Source organism: Salvelinus alpinus, chromosome 2, assembly GCF_045679555.1.
Source record: "Salvelinus alpinus chromosome 2, SLU_Salpinus.1, whole genome shotgun sequence".
Classification (NCBI taxonomy): Eukaryota; Metazoa; Chordata; class Actinopteri; order Salmoniformes; family Salmonidae; genus Salvelinus; species Salvelinus alpinus.
Window position 1 is genome coordinate 88,858,296 of NC_092087.1, and position 22,112 is coordinate 88,880,407.

Here is a 22,112-nt window from a genome sequence, read left to right on the forward strand (position 1 = left end):
TCATGAGCTGCCCTTCAGTCATGAGCTGCCCTCCAGTCATGAGCTGCCTTCCAGTCATGAGCTGCCCTCCAGTCATGAGCTGCCCTCCAGTCATGAGCTGCCCCTCAGCCCGGAGCTGCCCCTCAGTCCGGAGCTGCCCCTCAGTCCGGAGCTGCCATTAGTCCGGAGCTGCCCTTCAGTCCAGAGCTGCCCCTCTGTCCTGAGCTACCTCTCTGTCCTGAGCTACCTCTCTGTCCTGAGCTACCTCTCTGTCCTGAGCTACCTCTCTGTCCTGAGCTACCTCTGTCCTGAGCTGTCTCCTAAATCTAGGGGGGATCTTTGTGAAGGTTCCTAGACCAGGGTCGGGGGCGAGGGTCGCCACTCAAAGGACACTAAGGAGGGGGACAAAGACAATGGTGGAGTGGTGTCCTCGTCCTGCGCCGGAGCCGCCACCGCAGACAGATGCCCACCCAGACCCTCCCCTTGAGTTTTATGGGTGCGTTCGGAGTACGCACATCAGGAGGGGGGTACTGTCACGTCCTGACCAGAGTTCTTTTGTGTTGTGCTTGTTTTAGTGTTGGTCAGGACGTGAGCTGGGTGGGCATTCTATGTTGTGTTTCTAGTTTGTCTGTTTCTGTGTTCAGCCTAATATGGTTCTCAATCAGAGGCAGCTGTCAATCGTTGTCCCTGATTGAGAATCATATATAGGTGGCTTGTTTTGTGTTGGGGATTGTGGGTGGTTGTTTCCTGTGTCAGTGTTTGTGCCACATGGGACTGTGACGGTTGGTTCGTTTGTTGTTTTGTATTTTGTCTAGTTTTCGTGTTATTAAATCATGGAAACTTACCACGCTGTACATTGGTCCTCCGATCCTTCTGGCCTCTCCTCTTCCGATGAGGAGGACGACTTAGACTGCCGTTACGTGTGTTCATGTAACGATTGACAGCTGCCTCTGATTGAGAACCATATTAGGCTGAACACAGAAACAGACAAACTAGACACACAACATAGAATGCCCGCTCACTGATCTTCAGAACAATGGACCCAAAGTGAACCCTGACATGCATATAACTAAGTCTGTCTGTCTGTCTGGGATTATTGTGTCCTATTGTGTCTGAGTGAGGCGTGTTTTTTTTTTAATGACAATGAATAATCTTTCATGTAATTGTTTATTGCAGCTTCGTTAATGTTATTTTATTGTGTGATTTATTTAGTTTTTATTTTATTTTTATAATTTAAAATATCTAGTATTTTCTTACATAAAAACAACTGCATTGTTAGTTAAGGGCTTGTCATTAACCATTTTACAGTAAGGTCTACACCTGTTGTACTTGGAGAATGTGACTAATACAATTTGATTTTATTTGTGTGTTTAGGTGCTGGACATTGCTCCCTCTGACACTGGGTTTCTGAACCTCTAAAAGTCTGAGCCGTTTGGGGGGGTTCTACTAGCTGACATATGGAATTGTTTTAAGGTGGTCATACCATGGATCATTTAGCTATTTGATTTTGAATTATAGTACCGCTTTAGGTAAAAAAGGAGAAGGACTAATGTTTGTGAGAGCAGGCAGGTGATTGCAATATAGTCTGCCTGGAACATGCCCCATATTCAATTGTAATTCTATTAAATAATAGCATTTATTTATCCCCTGTTGGGGCAATTACTAGGCACCCTATGGCATCAGGCTGGCAGTGAGTCTCACAGTTACATCACAAGTGGTCACATGTCCAGTCACATGACCATACATACATACACAGTAAAACACATGACAACAACAGATGTCAGCCCCCTTAGTGTCTACAACATGGTCATCACAGAGGAGGTTCACTGGCCAAAGATCCCTTCAAGTTCTAATGATGAAGTAATTTCCATGTTTCACAGCTCAGGCCGAGGGAGAGGGGGAAGGAAATCAGAGGTGCACTCCTCTTCACTTTGATTGACACTTCACACACTCATTCTATATGTCTAGTGTTCTGTCTGGGATCTGTGGTGTGTGCCAGAGGACTACAAACGGGGTGACACCCCCCCCCACCCCCCAATCCTCCTGTTCCCTTTTAAAGTAGGGACACAGTCCCTCATCCTCTTCTACTACTTCTACTCTACTATCCAGTCGCTGCGTGGTGGTCAGGGTTGCCATGGTTTCCTGTCTCTTCCTCTCTGGTCAGGCTTGTGTTTGAAGCAACACTTGTCACCATAGAAACAGCCGGTGGTCCTCCAGAAGAAACACTCGTCACCATTGATGGGAGCCATCCTCCTGGTCCTGGGAGAGAGAGAGACAAACAGTATGAAAACACAAACACCTGCACCTGTGCTCCTGCTTCCTCCTTCCATCACTTTGTACATTTCAAAAGTTTATATGAGTTGATTGGTAACACTTTAGAATAACTCATAATGATGTTTTGAATGACAGACGGATGTCCTTACCCTGTGGAGGCGTACTGGGAGGCCGAGGAGGTGATGAGGCCTGTGGGTTTGGTCCTCTGAGGAGAGGTAGTGGTTCTCTGTCTAGCTGTCTGGGTACCTGATCACCAGCCTGGTGCTCTCCAGCTTCACCCCCTGGACAGGAGGACATACTGCAGGCGCAGTCCAAATACATATAATTGAACCAATAGCATCGGCCCAAAAGTGCAATGGGACTAATAGCATTGTCACAAAAGTACAATGAAACCAATAACGTTGCATTGTATTTTATAACCACCAGAAAGGAGTTGAATCGTTGTACTTTTCTCTCTGTGTTGGACAATGATGATACTATTTATGTGCAAGACTCAAGCTCTCCACTGAAGGCTCTTGACTCTGTATCATGCAAAGACGTCTAACTCACCATTGTGATCTCTACAGTGCTGTCAGGTGAACATCAGTAGCAACACGCAGGCTCAAACCCTGGTACATTCTTATTCAGAAGACCATTTAATAAGGAAAACTGCCATGTTATATATCCTCTCTTCTAGCATGAAATGAGAACACATACAAACTCACATCTCAATCTTGTTTAATGCTAACACTACCGAAAATTAGAACCAAACATGGGAAAAAGTCCTTTCATTATTCAGCCCCTTGATCTTGGAATGTCCTCCCTTGGAGGAGTTCAAAGGTTAAATAGATGAACAGGGTATTGAGACATGTAGCTGTTTCTAGTTGTCAGTCCATGTCACTAGTTTGCATTGCCTTTTTTTAAGCCCCTGTTCCCACAGGAGACCTTTTGCTTCTTGCCAGGGCGCCATTGTAAATAAGAATTTGTTCTCAATTGACTTGCCTGGTAAAACCAATAGTATAGTCCCAAAAGTACAATGGAACCAATGGCATGGTCCCAAAAGTACAAACTTCTTATGTTCAAGCTAAAATAATTGAAAGCACATCTCACATAGTTAAATGCATATGACAGCATTATGTTTCATCCCACCTCTCACCTTTAGCCTCTCCAAGGTGCAAGTAGACATGTTGGGGTTCTTGAAGGTGACAGAGGCACATCATCTCTCTTGTAGAACTCTGATACTCTCTCTCTCCCCACACCTACAATACATAACCTAGATTTAGAATGTAGAACTCTGATACTCTCTCTCTCCCCACACCTACAGTACATAACCTAGATCTAGAATGTAGAACTCTGATACTCTCTCTCTCCCCACACCTACAGTACATAACCTAGATCTAGAATGTAGAACTCTGATAGTCTCTATCTCCCCACCGTTACAGTAGAGAACATAGAGAGTATCGGAGTTCTACATTCTATCTCCCCTCACCTACAGCACAGAATGTAGAAGGAGGAGAGAAAGGGAGGGAGGTGGCCACAGTCAAAATACAAGGAATATAGGAACAGGGTGCTATTTGAGACAGCCTATAGAACCTATAACTGTAGGAATGTATACTGTGGAATAACCAGAATTAAACATACTCAACCACATGAGTCCTGGGGGGAGGAGAGGTCCACCACTGGAGTCATGAGGGGAGGAGAGTTCTACCACTGGAATCCTGAGGGGAGGAGAGTTCCACCACTGGAGTCATGAGGGGAGGAGAGGTCCACCACTGCAGTCCATAGGGGAGGAGAGATCCACCACTGGAGTCCTGAGGGGAGGAGAGGTCCACCACTGGAGTCATGAGGGGAGGAGAGATCCACCACTGGAGTCCATAGGGGAGGAGAGTTCCACCACTGGAGTCCTGAGGGGAGGAGAGGTCCACCACTGGAGTCCTGAGGGGAGGAGAGGTCCACCACTGGAGTCATGCGGGGAGGAGAGGTCCACCACTTGAATCCAGAGGGGGGGAGAGGTCCACCACTGGAGTCCTGAGGGGAGGAGAGGTCCACCACTGGAGTCATGCGGGGAGGAGAGGTCCACCACTTGAATCCAGAGGGGGGGAGAGGTCCACCACTGGAGTCCTGAGGGGAGGAGAGGTCCACCACTTGAGTCATGAGGGGAGGAGAGGTCCACCACTCAGGAAACATTGTAGCTAAACCTCACAATAAATCAATGTACAGCATCTATTTCTTTATTGTTGTAGTGTTTTGGTTAAATCAGAAATCAATCTCCTGTAATAATGGCTATGCTCCCTGTGGTGGGGTCTGGTAGTGCAGTCTGTATATACGATGCACCCTGTGGTGGGGTCTGGTAGTGCAGTCTGTATATACTATGCCCCCTGTGGTGGGGTCTGGTAGTGCAGTCTGTATATACTATGCCCCCTGTGGTGGGGTCTGGTAGTGCATCCTGTCTATACTATGATGGGGAGATGGAGAGGCAAACAGACAGACACACAGACACATTTAAGATGTGAGGACGCACAATATGGCCTTATTTCAATCACAGAATTTTGGATGACTGTCATTCATATTCCATTCACCCAGCTCAATGTAACATGGATATATTTAACTACTACATGTCATGATACTGTCATGATAGTGTTCCCTATAGCCATCATGAGGCTAGGAATGAAAGGTTCACGAAGGTGCACAGGTCGAGAGAAACATTTGAGTAATCAAGGTGACAGACAGTGACACATTCAATACTGCCTTGCACTCTCTGGCCTGCATCTAGCTGATATAGGATGTAGTCATTAGTCCAACAGTTGCAAACAAGAGTTTCTCTTGGACAAATTCAGGTATTTTTATCCCCATTTCATTCCGTTTGCTTTCATTTAAAAAAAATGTTTTTCAACAGAATCGATTGAAAGAATACACCTCTGATCACATTCAAACACAGTTCACTTTCAAAGCAGACACATACAAACAGCATGATCACGTTGCCCATTGTAGAATTCCTTCTCGCATCTCTGCACTATACTCCTCTCACCTTTTCCCTTCACTTGTGAACTTCAGTGCACAACACATCAGCTGTCTGTGAGCAGGAGAAAAAACCTTTCCAAACCAAACCTTCATATCATGACTGCTAACGCTACACACAGCCTACATCATTGTTACCATATTAGCTAACGTATTGTCAACATAGCTACTAGAACTAATGCGTTAGTAAACACGCTACAATCATGCAGTACAGTGTACAGTCAGCAAGCAGTTTAGCAGTTACACCGGTGGGCCCAGGTGGCAAAAAATGAATAAAACCAAAAGCTTACCTTGACTTGGAAGAGGTCCAGTGCTGGATAGCCATAGCCAGCTAGCTAACACACCATCCCTCTCTGTTTGAGACGGTTGTTTGAGTAACTAAACTAGCTAGCTGCTGTAGATGCTGGCTAAGAAAGTGAAAGGTAAAAAGCAAAAATTAAAGTAGAGTTTGCTAGCTCTCTCCCACTCTCTCTTGCTTCTCCTTCATTTTTAAATAAATACATTTTTTCAAAACTGTTCAACTATTGTCTTTCTCTTTGAGTCAACTACTCACCACATGTTATGCACTATAGTGCTAGCTGGCTGTATCTTATGCTTTCAGAACTAGATAAAATATCTGAGACTTTGATTGGTCGGACAACATGTCAGTTCATGCTGCAAGTGCTCTGATAGGTTGGAGGACATCGTCCGGAAGATGTCATAATTACTGTGTAAGTCTATGGAAGGGGATGAGAACCATGAGCCTCCTAGGTTCTGTATTGAAGTCATTTACCCAGAAGAGGAAGGCGAAAACTAGCTGTCCTACGGTTACACCATGGTGCTACCCTACAGAGTGCTGTTGATGCGACTGTAGACCTAAAACAGCTGTTTTAGTGAAAATAAATACTGTCCGTGCTTCTACAGCTGAATACCCTTCACTGGAGGAGCACACAAAGGGTTAAACTAGGGTCATTTCAGTAAATATAAATAATATTTCTGAAGTTAATAAGACAACTAAGTAACACTGCCTCTGTGTTTGAGTAATCAACTCGATAGTAATATTTGAATATTTGAATCAGCTGAGTAGTGCTTGGTCAAAAACCAAAACGTTCACCCCTTGGGGTCCCCAGGACTGAGTTGAGGATACGCTGGCCTCGCCACTCACGGTTAAATGATTCAATGCCGCCATCATGTGTCTAATAGGCAGAAATACAAGAAACAAGAGCAGAGTGGAAATAGTTATGAATTGACGTATTAATTGTTTTGAGCTTTTTTACAACATGATGCTTGTACTGTATTGACACTAAACCACACTGTAAAAACTGCAAAGGTAAACATGAATCTAAAATAGGTAATAATGAAAATGTGATGATAAAACAAGTGATATCATGACACTGAACAATATAGTATTACGTAAAATAAAATAATAATTAACATAAAATGTATTAAAACAGCAAATGTTTAAATGTATGTAATGTACTGATGACGTTTAAAAAATATAAAAAACAATATAGTATTACGTAATATTAAATATAAAATGCGGAATAATGTCTGACAGAAATACAAAGTAAATCATCTATTAAAAAGCTCTTATCAATATTATCCATATTAGTTACTGAAGAAAGTAAGACAATTAAGACAATTGATGTTATCAATCCCTAAATGGCAAAATCCCATAGAAAAAGATCAAAAATATAATACACTGCTCAAAAAAATAAAGGGAACACTTAAACAACACAATGTAACTCCAAGTCAATCACACTTCTGTGAAATCAAACTGTCCACTTAGGAAGCAACACTGATTGACAATAAATTTCACATGCTGTTGTGCAAATGGAATAGACAAAAGGTGGAAATTATAGGCAATTAGCAAGAGACCCCCAAAAAAGGAGTGATTCTGCAGATGGTGACCACAGACCACTTCTCAGTTCCTATGCTTCCTGGCTGATGTTTTGGTCACTTTTGAATGCTGGCGGTGCTCTCACTCTAGTGGTAGCATGAGACGGAGTCTACAACCCACACAAGTGGCTCAGGTAGTGCAGTTCATCCAGGATGGCACATCAATGCGAGCTGTGGCAAAAAGGTTTGCTGTGTCTGTCAGCGTAGTGTCCAGAGCATGGAGGCGCTACCAGGAGACAGGCCAGTACATCAGGAGACGTGGAGGAGGCCGTAGGAGGGCAACAACCCAGCAGCAGGACCGCTACCTCCGCCTTTGTGCAAGGAGGTGCACTGCCAGCGCCCTGCAAAATGACCTCCAGCAGGCCACAAATGTGCATGTGTCTGCTCAAACGGTCAGAAACAGACTCCATGAGGGTGGTATGAGGGCCCGACGTCCACAGGTGGGGGTTGTGCTTACAGCCCAACACCGTGCAGGACGTTTGGCATTTGCCAGAGAACACCAAGATTGGCAAATTCGCCACTGGCGCCCTGTGCTCTTCACAGATGAAAGCAGGTTCACACTGAGCACATGAGCACATGTGACAGACGTGACAGAGTCTGGAGACGCCGTGGAGAATGTTCTGCTGCCTGCAACATCCTCCAGCATGACCGGTTTGGCGATGGGTCAGTCATTGTGTGGGGTGGCATTTCTTTGTGGGGCCGCACAGCCCTCCATGTGCTCGCCAGAGGTAGCCTGACTGCCATTAGGTACCGAGATCAGATCCTCAGACCCCTTGTGAGACCATATGCTGACTGTTACGTTCCCCAGTTTCTGTGTTCTGTTTTGTATTTGAGTGTGTGTGTTTCAGGAGATGGCTTCCTGAAGTACTCCCCAACCAGCTGATTGGTCGACCCCAGGCTAATTGATGATTGGAGCTGACCCCGCCCCCTCGTCAAGAAGCAGCTGACTCTAATCACCATTGCCACCTGAAGATATAAAAACCAGTGTTTTGTTCAGAAGGAGGAGGGTAGAAAGGAGAGAGGAGAGGGGGTAGAAAGGAGAGAGGAGAGGGGGTAGAAAGGAGAGAGGAGAGGGGGTAGAAAGGAGAGAGGAGAGGGGGTAGAAAGGAGAGAGGAGAGGGGGTAGAAAGGAGAAAGGAGAAAGGAGAAAGGAGAAAGGAGAAAGGAGAGAGGAGAGAGGAGAGAGGAGAGAGGAGAGAGGAGAGAGGAGAGGGGGTAGAAAGGAGAGTAGAGAAATTGGAGATTAGAGGGAGATTGCATATTTTGGAGAAATCATTAGAGCGAGTTCTGTGTTTGTTGCTTTGTCAAAGCTTCTTTAGTTAGTTTACTAGTTTACTGAGTTAGTTTACTCAGTTTTGTTGTAAAGTGTTTGTGAAATTGTTAATTATTATTCTGTTTCATTTGTTCCCAGGGGGGAAGGAGAAGGCACTTTGGGAGTGCTTAGGCAAGAGGCCCGAGGGCATACATATACCCGTAGTATATTTACTGTCTAGGCACACTAGGTAAGACCTGGGCGGACCAACCCCTGTATTTTGGTTAGGGCACCAGGTGGTGCTAAGTTAGGTAAGTTAAGTGGGTAGGCAGGTTAGAAAGGAGAGGGGGAACTTTGCTATTTACTTTCTTTGCTTTGGTTCCGTCCAGCCCCTTTTCCCCATATTACCGTGTAAGAAAATAAATTCTAGTAAACGGTAAATTCTGCTTTTGTGTCATCCTTACTCGCACCTACAGTCCATACCTCTTGCACTTCAGAGAGTTGAGTTGTAGCAGGGAGTTGCGTTCCCTCTTCTCAGAGGCGTGCGTAACATAAATGGGGGCTCATCCGGGATTCCATTAAACCCACCGGACCCTGCTGCACTGAGCTCTCTGTGGTTAGTGATTGAGGTGTGACGGTAGGTTGTGAGTTTGGATGACTTGTTTAGTTTGTGTGTTCAGTATATTGTTGTGTACAAGATGGCTGCCTCAGCCATCTCCAAGTTCATTGAAGCGCCCTCTATTGATTGTTTGTTGAGGTTTCGAAAAGTAGACCTTATAGCTATAGCTGACCATTATGGATTTATTATCCCTGAGAAAGCCCTGAAGGCTGAGCTTTTGGTGCTAGTCAGGGAGGGATTAGTAAGAGAGAAGATTCTCTCATTGCAAGGAGAGGAGACGGGTAGACTTTCCGATGCCAAGTCGGAGGACAGGGCAGAGGAAGGGGTTGCTCGTACCCCCTTTACATTGCCTCGATTCGATCCTTTATCTTCTGCTTCAGGTCGTTCAGACGGGACCGCTAGGCTGAAGGTGAGGCTGGCCCGGTTAGAAATGGAGCAAAAAGATAAAGAGAGACAAATGCTTTTTGATCTTGAAATTAGGAAAATAGAAGCCGACAAGGAGGTGAGGATCCGACAACTGGAGCTAGACGCTGGCTCCGGTACGACTCCAAAAGCTGCTCATCATCAAGCCCACTTCGATGTGAGTAAAAATATCGCTTTAGTCCCACCATTCCGAGAGTCGGAAGTTGATTCCTATTTCTCTGCATTTGAGCGTGTGGCCGCTGCGCTGCATTGGCCACTCGCGGTTTGGCCACTCCTGTTACAATGTAAATTGTCTGGGAAAGCCCAGGAAGTAGTAGCTGCTCTCTCGCTGGAAGACAGTTTACACTACGAAACAGTTAAAACTACCGTGTTGCGGGCTTATGAGTTGGTGCCTGAAGCTTACAGACAGCGCTTCAGGAACCACAAGAAACCCTCTCACTGTACTTTTGTTGAGTTTGCTAGGGACAAAGAGTCTCTGTTTAATCGATGGTGTTCAGCCAGCAAAGCCAACACCTTTTCTGATATTCGGGAGTTGATGCTGCTGGAGGATTTTAAAAGCAACCTCCCTGATAGAATTGTAGTTCATTTAAATGAACAGAAAGTGGTGACTTTGGCCCAGGCAGCAGTGTTGGCAGATGAGTATGCTTTGACACACAAGACTGTCTTTGGTGCACCTCGTTTTGAAGGCCGAACGATTACGTCATCAGTGCCTCGTTCAGGTCGCTTTTCCTCTGACAAACCTTTTCATGAAATCCGTGAATGTTTTTACTGTCACCAAAAGGGTCACGTGATTGCGGACTGCCCAGTTTTGAAAAATAAACCGAAACAGTCCCAGTCACCGTCCACAAAAAGGAAAAGTTTGGGTTTAGTCAAGTCTTTGGCTCGTCCGTTGGCCCGAGTTCTTGATTCAGCATTTGAGAAACCGGATCCTGTCTATGCTCCGTTTATCTCTACTGGTTGTATTTCCTTAACCGGAGAACAAGCTGATCAAAAGCCCATTAAAATCTTACGAGATACTGGGGCGGCGCAGTCAGTAATCATTACTGATGCTTTACCCTGGTCTCCTGAAACATATTGTGGCTCGCATGTCCTATTACAGGGGATAGAGACAAAAACAGTACCTGTACCATTACACTGGGTCCACTTAGTGTCAGACTTGGTATCAGGTCGTTTCCGTGTTGGTGTAGTGCAGGGGTGTCAAAGTCAAATGGACGGAGGGCCAAATAAAAAATTTAGCTACAAGCCGAGGGCCGGACTGTTCGAATGTTCATTGAAAAAATTTTAAATGACGCATATAGTCTAGTGAACCTAATTGAACCTACTGAAAACCTAACAAATATATTCCAATATGATCAGATAAATAAAGCAATATTTTCTTATGGCTCTGTCAGTAATCTTTAATTTTCAACAGACACAAAAGACAAATTTCCTTTATATAAAAATCCCCATAACATGAACATTAAATGAAAGAAACCGGTATTCAAGGCACCATCAGTAGCCTATATTTTCTATTTTAGCAAAAGTGGGCTAAATTTACTTCAAAGAAAAAAACAATAATAGCAATTTTCTATCATCCACTCAACTGAAATATTTTTAAAATATAATTGGATTGAAATACAATAAAATAAAGTGCAAAAATCTATTAATCAAAAACAACACTTTGTTTAAGGAGAAGTAACATGCAGTGAAAACAAATATTAAACTTTAACTTTTAAACTTGAACTGAGTAAAAACTCTAAATATGTGATTGCACAGTAATGTTCACTTGTTTGAGGTTGAGGGTGATACTTGGTGGTGTCCCATTTTTTCCACAAGTTCATCAATGTTCGGGGTAAGGCTCTGAGCTGAGGAAATCCTCAGAATTGAGTGGAGGTGTTCAGCAGTAAGTCGACTTCTGTGTGATGTTTTGTTCAGGTTCATCAAAGAAAACAGTTGTTCACACAGGTATGTGCTGCCAAACATAGACAACGTTTGAGCAGCCTGGATGCGCAGCTGGGGCATTGTGTCGGGGAGGAAACGGGCGAACTCCGCAGCACCCACTGCCGCATATTTTGCCCTCAGTGCATCATTGCATTGGAGGTCAATCAACTCCATTTGGAGGTTTGGTGGTGAGCTTTCCACGTCAACAGCAAATGGGTTACCGAGCAGTTCCAACCTGCTTTTTTGTGCTTCAAAGTCAGCAAATCGGCGTCGAAAGTCAGCGGCAAGCATACCTATTTTATCAGCCAACTGTGCGCTCGGGAACGCACTGGTAGAGAGCTTCTCTTTCATGGTCTGGCAGCTGGGAAAGTGGCTCAAATTTTCTTTCCGCATCTGCGTCTCCCACAGAGTCAGTTTGGTTTTAAATGCCTTCACTGTACTGTACATATCAGAGATGACATGATCCCGACCCTGCAGCTGCAAGTTCATTGCATTCAGATGACTCGTAATGTCACACAGAAAAGCCATTTCACACAGAAACATTTCGTCTCGGAGTTGTGTTGTGTCTTTCCCTTTGCTGTCCAAGAACAGACAAATCTCCTCACGAAGCTCGAAACATCTTTGAAGCACCTTTCCCTGGCTTAGCCATCGCACCTCTGTGTGATAAGGCAAATCACCATGCTCCGTTTCTAACTCCGTCAGAAATGCCTTGAACTGGCGGTGATTCAAACCTTTGGCTCTGATAAAGTTAACTGTGCGCGTGATGATGCTCATTACATGCTCCATTTTCAAGGCTTTACCGCACAACGCTTCTTGGTGTATGATACAATGATAAGCTGTCAGCTCACCTGTCGCGTTTTCCTCTTGCATCTTTTCCCGTATCTTCGCCACCAGTCCGCTCCTGTGTCCACACATCGCAGGTGCTCCGTCGGTTGTCAAACCCACGAGTTTTTCCCAAGGCAGCTCCATCTCATTTACACATCTTGACACCTCTTCATACAAATCATGCCCCGTAGTTGTGCCATGCATAGGACGTAAAGCCAAAAACTCCTCTGTCACGCTTAGGCTGGAGTCCACTCCGCGGATGAAAATTGACAACTGGGCAATGTCAGAAATGTCGGTGCTCTCATCCACAGCCAAGGAATATGCAATGAAATCTTTTCCCTTTTTCACAAGCTGCTCTTTTAGATTGATGGACAACTGGTCTACTCTCTCGGCAATGGTGTTTCTGCTCAGACTCACATTTAAAAAGAGTTGCCTTTTTTCTGGGCAAACTTCGTCACAAACTTTAATCATGCAGTTTTTGATGAAATCCCCCTCCGTAAATGGCCGGGCTGATTTAGCGATCTCTTCTGCCAAAATAAAACTGGCCTTGACAGCAGCCTGGCCTTGTGATTTGGCTTTTTTGAACAGAGCCTGTCGAGATTTGAGGCCTCGTTTTAATTCCTCTGCCTTTTGTAGCCTTTGTTCCATGTCCATATTCTTGTTTTTGTCCGCGTGTTTCGTTTCATAATGTCGTCTCAGATTATACTCTTTCAGTACCGCCACACTTTCTCCACACAGAAGACACACAGGTTTTCCAGCTACCTCCGTGAACATATACTCCGACTCCCACCTTGTTTGAAACCCCCGGTTCTCAGTGTCCACCTTCCGTTTTGCCATTTTTGATGGGTATCTGAAAGTTAATTTTACTGTGATGCTGACGACTGCTGTGCCAATAAATATTGAAATGAAGCAGCCTACTGCTCGGTGCGTCACCGTTGCATTGTGGGAAATGTAGTATTGGTGCGTGTAAAAGATCTGCGGGCTGCCGGCTTGCTGCGGTCTGCGGGCCGGTTCTAATAATAAATCAAGATCATCCCAGGGGCCGTAAAAAACCTTCTCGCGGGCCGGATGTGGCCCGCGGGCCTTGACTCTGACATATGTGGTGTAGTGTCTACACTGCCAGTAAAACACTGACACATGCACATTTGTGGCCTGCTGGAGGTCATTTTGCAGGGCTCTGGCAGTGCACCTCCTTGCACAAAGGCGGAGGTAGCGGTCCTGCTGCTGGGTTGTTGCCCTCCTACGGCCTCCTCCACGTCTCCTGATGTACTGGCCTGTCTCCTGGTAGCGCCTCCATGCTCTGGACACTACGCTGACAGACACAGCAAACCTTTTTGCCACAGCTCGCATTGATGTGCCATCCTGGATGAACTGCACTACCTGAGCCACTTGTGTGGGTTGTAGACTCTGTCTCATGCTACCACTAGAGTGAGAGCACCGCCAGCATTCAAAAGTGACCAAAACATCAGCCAGGAAGCATAGGAACTGAGAAGTGGTCTGTGGTCACCACCTGCAGAATCACTCCTTTTTTGGGGGTGTCTTGCTAATTGCCTATAATTTCCACCTTTTGTCTATTCCATTTGCACAACAGCATGTGAAATGTATTGTCAATCAGTGTTGCTTCCTAAGTGGACAGTTTGATATCACAGAAGTGTGATTGACTTGGAGTTACATTGTGTTGTTTAAGTGTTCCCTTTATTTTTTTGAGCAGTGTATATATAGTAGATAGTAAACAGATTAGTACACAAGAAAAGTATGCTATTTATATCAAACAAATGGAAATGGAAAAATCCCATTGAAAAAAAGCAGAAGCATAACCATCCTATTTATCATCAATATAAGTATCATTATAAGAAAATAAAAAATCTATTCCAGCATTTACTCAAAAGTTAAAGTTCTTGGTCTGGAAAACCATCTAGATATAATAGCAAGAGAATAGAGGTGTGAGGCCTGGCTTTGGATTGGAACCGTAGCTCTTCAGTCCAGCTTCTGTGGTGATTCTCTTCAGTCCAGCTTCTGTGTCGGTTCTCTTCAGTCCATGATCTGTGGGGATTCTCTTCAGTCCAGGATCTGTGGTGCTTCTCTTCAGTCCAGAATCTGTGGTGATTCTCTTCAGTTGATGTTCTGAGGTACTTCTCTTCAGTCCAGGATCTGTTGTGATTCTCTTCAGTACAGGATCTGTGGTGATTCTCTTCAGTACAGGATCTGTGGTGCTTCTCTTCAGTTGATGTTCTGAGGTACTTTTCTTCAGTCCAGCTTCTGTGTTGGTTTACTTCAGTCCATGATCTGTGGTGATTCTCTTCAGTCCAGGATCTGTGGTGCTTCTCTTCAGTCCAGGATCTGTGGTGATTCTCTTCAGTACAGGATCTGTGGTGCTTCTCTTCAGTTGATGTTCTGAGGTACTTTTCTTCAGTCCAGGTTCTGTGGTGGTTTTCTTCAGTTCAGGTTCTGTGGTGGTTCTCTTCTGTTCAGGTTCTCTGGTGGTTCTCTTCAGTGGGAGGGTCCCCTCACATTCTGAAAAAAGACACTGAATTAGCAATTTACACTCCCACTAAAATGTTTATGGACACACAAACACACTTACTGCCAGGGTGTCATACTCTGGTGACCTGGTCTTCATGTTCAGAGGTGAGTACATGTCACTGTTGGCGTCAGTGTTAGGGTCAGGATGGACACTCTGTGGACAGAAAGAGAGAGAGAGCGAGAGAGGGAAAGAGATAGGGAGAGAGTGAGAGAGAGAGAGAGAGAGGAAATGCATGTGTTCATTGAAACACGAGTCTTTCCATCATTTTCTCTAAACACATTCAAGTACTGTATAAAACACCAACACACTCACAAACAAACAACATTCATTTTATGAGACATACTGCCAGAGTGTCGTAGTCAGGGGACATGGTCCTCATGTTCAGACCTGTGTACATGTCACATGTTACAGTCAGGACGGACATTCTGTGGAGAGAGAGAAAGAGAGAGAGAGAGAGAGAGAGGGGTAACAATTAAAATAGTATGAAAGAGACTGTCGTGACACAGTAAATTAATGAAAATGGAGTAGTAACTCAGGTTTCCCCAAACTCGGAGCTGAGCTGGGCCCCCCCCCCCCCCCCCCCCTGGGTGCACGTTTTGTTTTTTCCCTAACACTACACGGGGGGGGGGGGGGGTTCCTGGTGTAACTGAAAACTGATAGAATCACCTGTGTGTCTGTTGTAACATCACTTCCTCCTGTGAATCTCCTGTAAAGAGGGACAGAGTGAGCTCTGCTCTCTACTGACCTCTAGTGGAAATTGATATGTTACTAAAACAAATTAGCAGTTAAGGGCATTGGGCCAATAAATAATATTCATGAATTAATTAAGTTAATTCAGAGGTCTAAGGTGAAAGAATAATACAAATATCAATGTTCCCTTCTTCACTCACCTGAACCACATGAGTCCAGAGAGACAGAGGATGAGAACCAGAACAACCACTATGATTCCTACAGCTGCAGTCACAACTGAGGTCTGTTTCCCTAAAAGACAAATGGATGATATGAGTACATGTTATTATTTAGTGAAAATGAATATACAGCAATACAGGACATTAATGCAATACTTGTATATAGAAGCCTATGTATAGTTATAAACCAAAGTGTCATAAGGCAAACTAGAAGAAGATTACCTTGAAACATCATTTCTTATTGAACATCATTTTGTATTGAAGTATTGAAGATGTAACTTTACCTGCTACAATGATCATCAGAGCTGTAGAGTTCATAGATCCTCTTCCATTCTGGGCCTCACAGTAATATTCTCCTCTGTCCTCAGAGATGATGTTAGTGATGCTGTAACTCTGTCCTGATGCTTTTGGTGAGGTTACGTTCTTCTTGTACCAGGTGTATTTGTCCACAGGTGGGTTGGCATCACTGCTGCAGGTCAGAGTCACTGAACTGCCCTCCACTATTTCACCAGAGGGACTGACTGACACTGAGGTGTTCCTTGGACCATCTGGTGTAAAATACATTGTATTTATTTATAGCAACATTTGTGTTTACATTTTACGGGTGAGTTTGAAATAATTTATAAATTATAATAAATTATTAATTCAGAGTAAAAGAAAATCTGAAACAGAATCACTAAAAATAATGATGACATTGTGGTAATGCACATTCAGGGAAATGGATGAGTCACGATCGTGTGGAGAGACGGACCAAGGCGCAGCGTGATTCGAGTTCCACATCTTTATTTTTAGTGAAACTTAAAATATACCAAGAAACAAACAATGACCGTGCAGTACTGAGGTGCAACATGCACTCACTCAAAAACAATATCCCACAAAGCAGGTGGGAGAAAGGGCTTCCTAAATATGATCCCCAATTAGAGGCAACGATTACCAGCTGCCTCTAATTGGGAACCATACAAACCAGCCACATAGAAAATAAATGACTAGAACACCCCCCTAGTCACGCTCTGACCTAAACACCATAGAGAACCGAGGGCTCTCTATGGTCAGGGAGTGACAGGATGTTACACACTAAAATATGTATTGATAGATATATTTATGTGGAAAACCAACCATTCTAAATTCAAGTATCAACATGATCAGCATATCAAACTGTCTAAACCTCCAATGTACTTACATGTGACAGTGAGAGTCTCTTCAGCAGAGGGGAGATCCTCATCGCCTTCTACAGCACAGGAGTATCTGCCTGTATCCTCACTGCTGACTGAGAATAGGATATAGACAGGAGAGGAGGTGTTGCTGTTTGGTATAGGCTGTCCATTCTTATACCAACTGTAGGCTGTGATGGGGTCCAGTGTACAGTTGGTTCTACATGTCAGTGTGACATTCTCCCTCTCTGACACAGATGTAGGATCCATCTCCAACACAACATCTACAGTAAAACGAAACAAATCATTATTCTCCTCCTATATATGTCATTTTATGTGAAATATTATATTAGTTTTTTCCCTGTTACATAACACTACAGTGTCTGTATGACTGCCCTTTTAATAAGGTAATTACGGTCATTAATTTGATATATTTAGACTGGACAGTCAACTCTGTAATAATTTCCACTGTTTTCCAGGAAGTCCTGGGTTCCATAGAATAAATAAAACCGATTAAAACACAACATACTCATTAGCATACATACAAAACAACACTCACATTACAGCTATCTAGATATGTGTCATAGATGTGAGATGTATGACAGATTACCTGTGACAGTCAGGGAGACACGTGAGCCAGTAAACTTTTCTTCAGATGTTATCAATCTGAACCTGTACCCACCAGAGTCACTCAATCTCAGGTCTGTGATTCTCAGGGTACAGTCACTCTTCTTATCCCCAATGTACTCTATATGACCCTCATACCCTGGTACTGAGCTCAGATCTTCAGCATCCATACCAGACCATTTAGTAAACTAGAAAGCTGTTTTGATCTCATGATAACTGGGATATGTGTAAGAGCAGGATATGTTCACTGTTGACCCCTTCAAGGCACAGATCTTCTGATGGGTGTAAGTCACACTCCAACACTTCTGACCTGAAACACAAGACAATATAACACCTTTATAACATTCTTAATTTCAATATCTACTGTATACACTTATGCTGTTACGTTCCTCAGCAAGAAAACCTAAAATGTCACCAAAACAAAAGTGGGAATTAATAAAAGAGGCACTGACAAAGACAAAAATGAGACCAGTGGGTTTGAAAGACACTCATGGGGGTGTCCATTGGAAATTGACTATCAACAACAACTGGAACCAAAAAGACATGAGCGCCCACAACATTTGCCCAAGAAGAGGCAAACAAAATAAAACCCCACATGCCAGCACAGTTGTAACACATACTGACTAACGAGTGACGCCAATCGGGGCACCCCACCTCCAAATATAAATGAAAAAAAATATCAACAATGTTTAAATCAAATGCTGTGAAAGTAACCAGGAAGTGACTATCCCCTCAGCTTTTTAGTTTTTAAACTTTGGTGAAAATTCATGGGTCTTCAGTACTCAAAAAAGTAGTGCAATCCAAAAACGTAATGAAAGGTATCTGGTAGAAGTAAATTCATCCATTGACTGCATTTTCATGAGTTTGATTATATATCTTGAAGCTCGTTCAACACTGCCTGGCAAAGCATACGCAACTAAAGCAGAAGTGGACGTCACATTCACAGCAAATTAAATAATGATTGTCTGACAACCTGAAACAAATGTTGTATGTAAAAGTCCACACTTACACACTGCAGGAGAGTGGAGATCCTCATGGTCTTTTACAGCACAGGAGTAACTGTCTGCATCACTAAAGGAGTCTGAGTACAGGCTGGAAGTGTCCTCCTTTACTTTGTGTCCGTTCTTGTACCAGATGTAGGTGGGGTTGTCAGTCAGAGTACAGGTGGTGATACAGGTCAGTGTCTTATCCTGATGTCCACCAGTCACCTTCACCTGAAGACCTGGAGAATAAACAATATCACTGTAAATCCTTTATCACTGACTTATCACTCTAATACAAAGATGGAAGAAATCCTATGTTATACAGACATACATACAAACCAAGACATTTATCCTGAACTAAATGGAATTCAACAGTTTAACTATATTGAATGTTACTGTACCTGGGACAGACAGAGACTCCAGGACTTCCAGAATATTGCCCTCCTTCCTGATCTGTTAATAATCTGAACCTGTAAGTAGCTGAGTCTCTCTCTCTCAGGTCTGTGATTCTCAGGGTACAGTCTTTCTTCTTATCCCCATGATACTCCAGACGACCTGCATACTCTGGGTCCTGACCTATATCTTCAGGTTCTACACCAGTCCCCCATTTAGTGAACCAGAATGTTTTTTCGACTGTATAACCTCTGGGATATGTGTAAGAGCAGGACAGATCAACTGTTGACCCCTTTAAAGCACAGATCTTCTGATGGGTGTAAGTCAGACTCCAAAAGTTCTGACCTGAAATACAATACAATATAACACCTTTATAAAGTTCTTAATTACAATATCTACTGTATACACTTATGCTGTTACGTTCCTCAGCAAGAAAACCTAAAATGTAACCAAAACAAAAGGGGGAATTAATAAAATTAATACGCAACTAAAGCAGAAGTGGACGTCACATTCACAGCAAATTAAATAATGATTGTCTGACAACCTGAAACAAATGTTGTATGTAAAAGTCCACACTTACACACTGCAGGAGAGAGGAGATCCTCAAGGCCTTTTACAGCACAGGAGTAACTGTCTGCATCACTAAAGGAGTCTGAGTACAGGCTGGAAGTGTCCTCCTTTACTTTGTGTCCGTTCTTGTACCAGATGTAGGTGGGGTTGTCAGTCAGAGTACAGGTGGTGCTAAAGGTCAGTGTCCTCTTCCCTGCCTCTGTGGCAGGAGTCACCTTCACCTGCAGGTCTGAATACAGAGTCAATGACAATAACATAATTAAACCAATAGTGTGTTATGGATAAAAAAGTATAATTAAACATCAAATAGAAATATATGTATAAACATGATCATTTGTTCAGTGTAACCTGTGACAGTCAGAGTTGTTCCAGGGAAGCTGTATCCCCATCCCGAGGTCTGTGTGGTGAATATGAACTTGTACTCAGCAGAGTCCTCCTCTCTCAGATCTGTGATTCTCAGGGTGAAGTGACCTCTCTCCTTCTCTCCAATATACTCCACACGACCTGCATACCCTGGGTCTGTGGTTAGGTCCTCAGGGATCAACTCATCCCTCCAGATGTCACTCTGTTTATGACTTAACCAGAGTGATGATGTGATGTTATAAAGACTGAAATAAGTACAGGAAATGTCCACTGTTGACCCCTTCAAGGCGAAGATTGTCCTCTTGGTGTAAGTCACTCTGTTGCAGTCCTGACCCTGGACACCTGCAATATAATGGAATCACATAACACTGTATTTTCAGTTATTTTCATAAAAGCCAAGCCCTATCAAATTATACAGTGAGACCAAAAGGACGTAGTACAAACATTCTGTATACATGCTGTATTAGATTCCATTTAGATTCACACTCACACACTGCAGGAGAGCGGAGCTCCTCGTGGCCTTTTACAGCACAGGAGTAGCTGTCTTCATAGTTACTGGAGACTGGGTCTTTGTACTGGGGGGAGGTGCTCTCATCTAGATGTTGTCCGTTCTTGTACCAGATGTAGGTGGGGTTGTCAGTCAGAGTACAGGTGGTGATACAGGTCAGTGTCTTATCCTGATGTCCACCAGTCACCTTCACCTGAAGACCTGGAGAATAAACAATATCACTGTAAATCCCTTTATCACTGACTTATCACTCTAATACAAAGATGGAGGAAATCCTATGTTATACAGACTATAATACAAACCAAGACATGTATCCTGAACTAAATGGAATTCAACAGTTTAACTATATTGAATGTAACTGTACCTGTGACAGACAGAGTGACTCCAGGACTGCCAAAATATTTCCATCCTTCAGTCTGATCTGTAAATCTGAATTTGTAAGTAGCTGAGTCACTCTCTCTCAGGTCTGTGATTGTCAGGGTGTGACTATTTTCTTCATGCTTATGATACGTCACACGTCCTTTGTAGTCTGGGTCATCACTCAGACTCACATAATTCTCCTCAGCATATATTTTAGTGAACCAGAAGGTTGTTGTGACTGTACCACTGGGATATGTGAAAGAGCAGGTCAGCTCCACTGTTGACCCCTTCAAGGTACAGATACTCTGAGTGGTGTAAATCACACTCCAGCCATACTGACCCAGTACCACTGAAACACAGTTAGACATCACAATGGTCTCAGAATTAAGTCAAGGTCTTTTGGCTCACACTGAAGGTAGGGTTTGTCCACACTTTGTTGCCATAGTTCCTGGTTTGAGTGTGAATGGAAACCACAGATAGGCATCACTCAGTGAGGTGTGAAAGATAACTATTTAAAGTGAAGTGGAAACCCCTAACAGAACACACCAGAATAACATTATGATTCTTATCCTTTTAGAAATGTATGTGGATTGATAAACAGAGCAACTAAAAGATAAGAATGAGACCATACCTGCTAAAGACCAGAGAAAGACTACCAACACACTTCCTGCTGTTCTCAAGGCCATTGTTGCATCTCCCACCCTGCAGTCTTAGAAACATAAACAACAACTCACTCTATAGCTGGTGAATAACTCCACCTGATTCGTAATGGATACAATAACGTCATCATCATCAACACCAACAACAACAACAACAACCACTTATTGAACAGATGTGTAGAACTGGAAACACATTTCTACATTGATTGTTCTAAAGCTGTTTTATTCTCAGAAGCCCAAATACAGGAACTCTCTGTGGCCCGGCAAGCTAAAGACTGACCACCAAGTTCAATGATAGCTCCTATCCCGAAGCTGTGAGGCTAAACAGCAAGAGACTCACACACACACACACACAGATACACCATACGCGCACCAGTGGAGGCTCCTCAGAGGAGGAAGGGGTGGACCATCCTCCTCAGTGAATTTCATATTTTTTTATTTATTGTAAAACATAAAAAAAGTTTGATTTTTTAGATAAAACTATACTAATATTATCACATCACCAAGTAACTGATGAAAACACACTATTTTGCAAAGAAGGTCTATAGTAGCCTCAACAGCAATATGTAGGGTAGCACCATGGTGTAGATGGAGGACAGATAGCTCCGTCCTCCTCTGGGTATTGTCATGACTGTCAGGTTACAGGAGACCACAACCCTACAGATTATCTCTCACCCCCAACAGAGGAGGAGATATCTAGGGGTATGTAGATGTGGGAGTTTTATGACCCCTCACGCCCATGGTAAATCTTAGCCACAGACAAAATTCCTTTGTAACTCTCACTATGGAGAACCAGCCTCAGAACATTAAACATGAAATAAAGGGACTTTGGAACAATGGTTTCCGTCAGCCACAATGGTGGTCATGACGATAGATGGAATATGAAAATGTATGTCATT

General features: G+C 43.5%; 2 protein-coding genes across 2 annotated transcripts in view; both read right to left on the reverse strand.

The window, feature by feature from the left end:
• The window catches only part of LOC139541532 (B-cell receptor CD22-like), a 97,715-nt gene that overhangs the window by 63,989 nt on the left and 11,614 nt on the right, over window positions 1-22,112 (reverse strand). The gene's annotated exons all lie outside the window — the stretch shown is intronic.
• Window positions 16,369-21,257, reverse strand: LOC139568091 (uncharacterized). The gene is made up of 5 exons (XM_071389790.1): window positions 21,186-21,257; window positions 20,559-20,903; window positions 18,387-18,599; window positions 17,361-17,687; window positions 16,369-17,034 (listed from the first exon to the last, which is right to left on the reverse strand). The coding sequence occupies exons 1-4, from the start codon at window positions 21,238-21,240 to the stop codon at window positions 17,566-17,568; spliced, it is 735 nt and encodes a 244-aa protein (XP_071245891.1). The 5' UTR covers window positions 21,241-21,257; the 3' UTR covers window positions 16,369-17,034; window positions 17,361-17,565.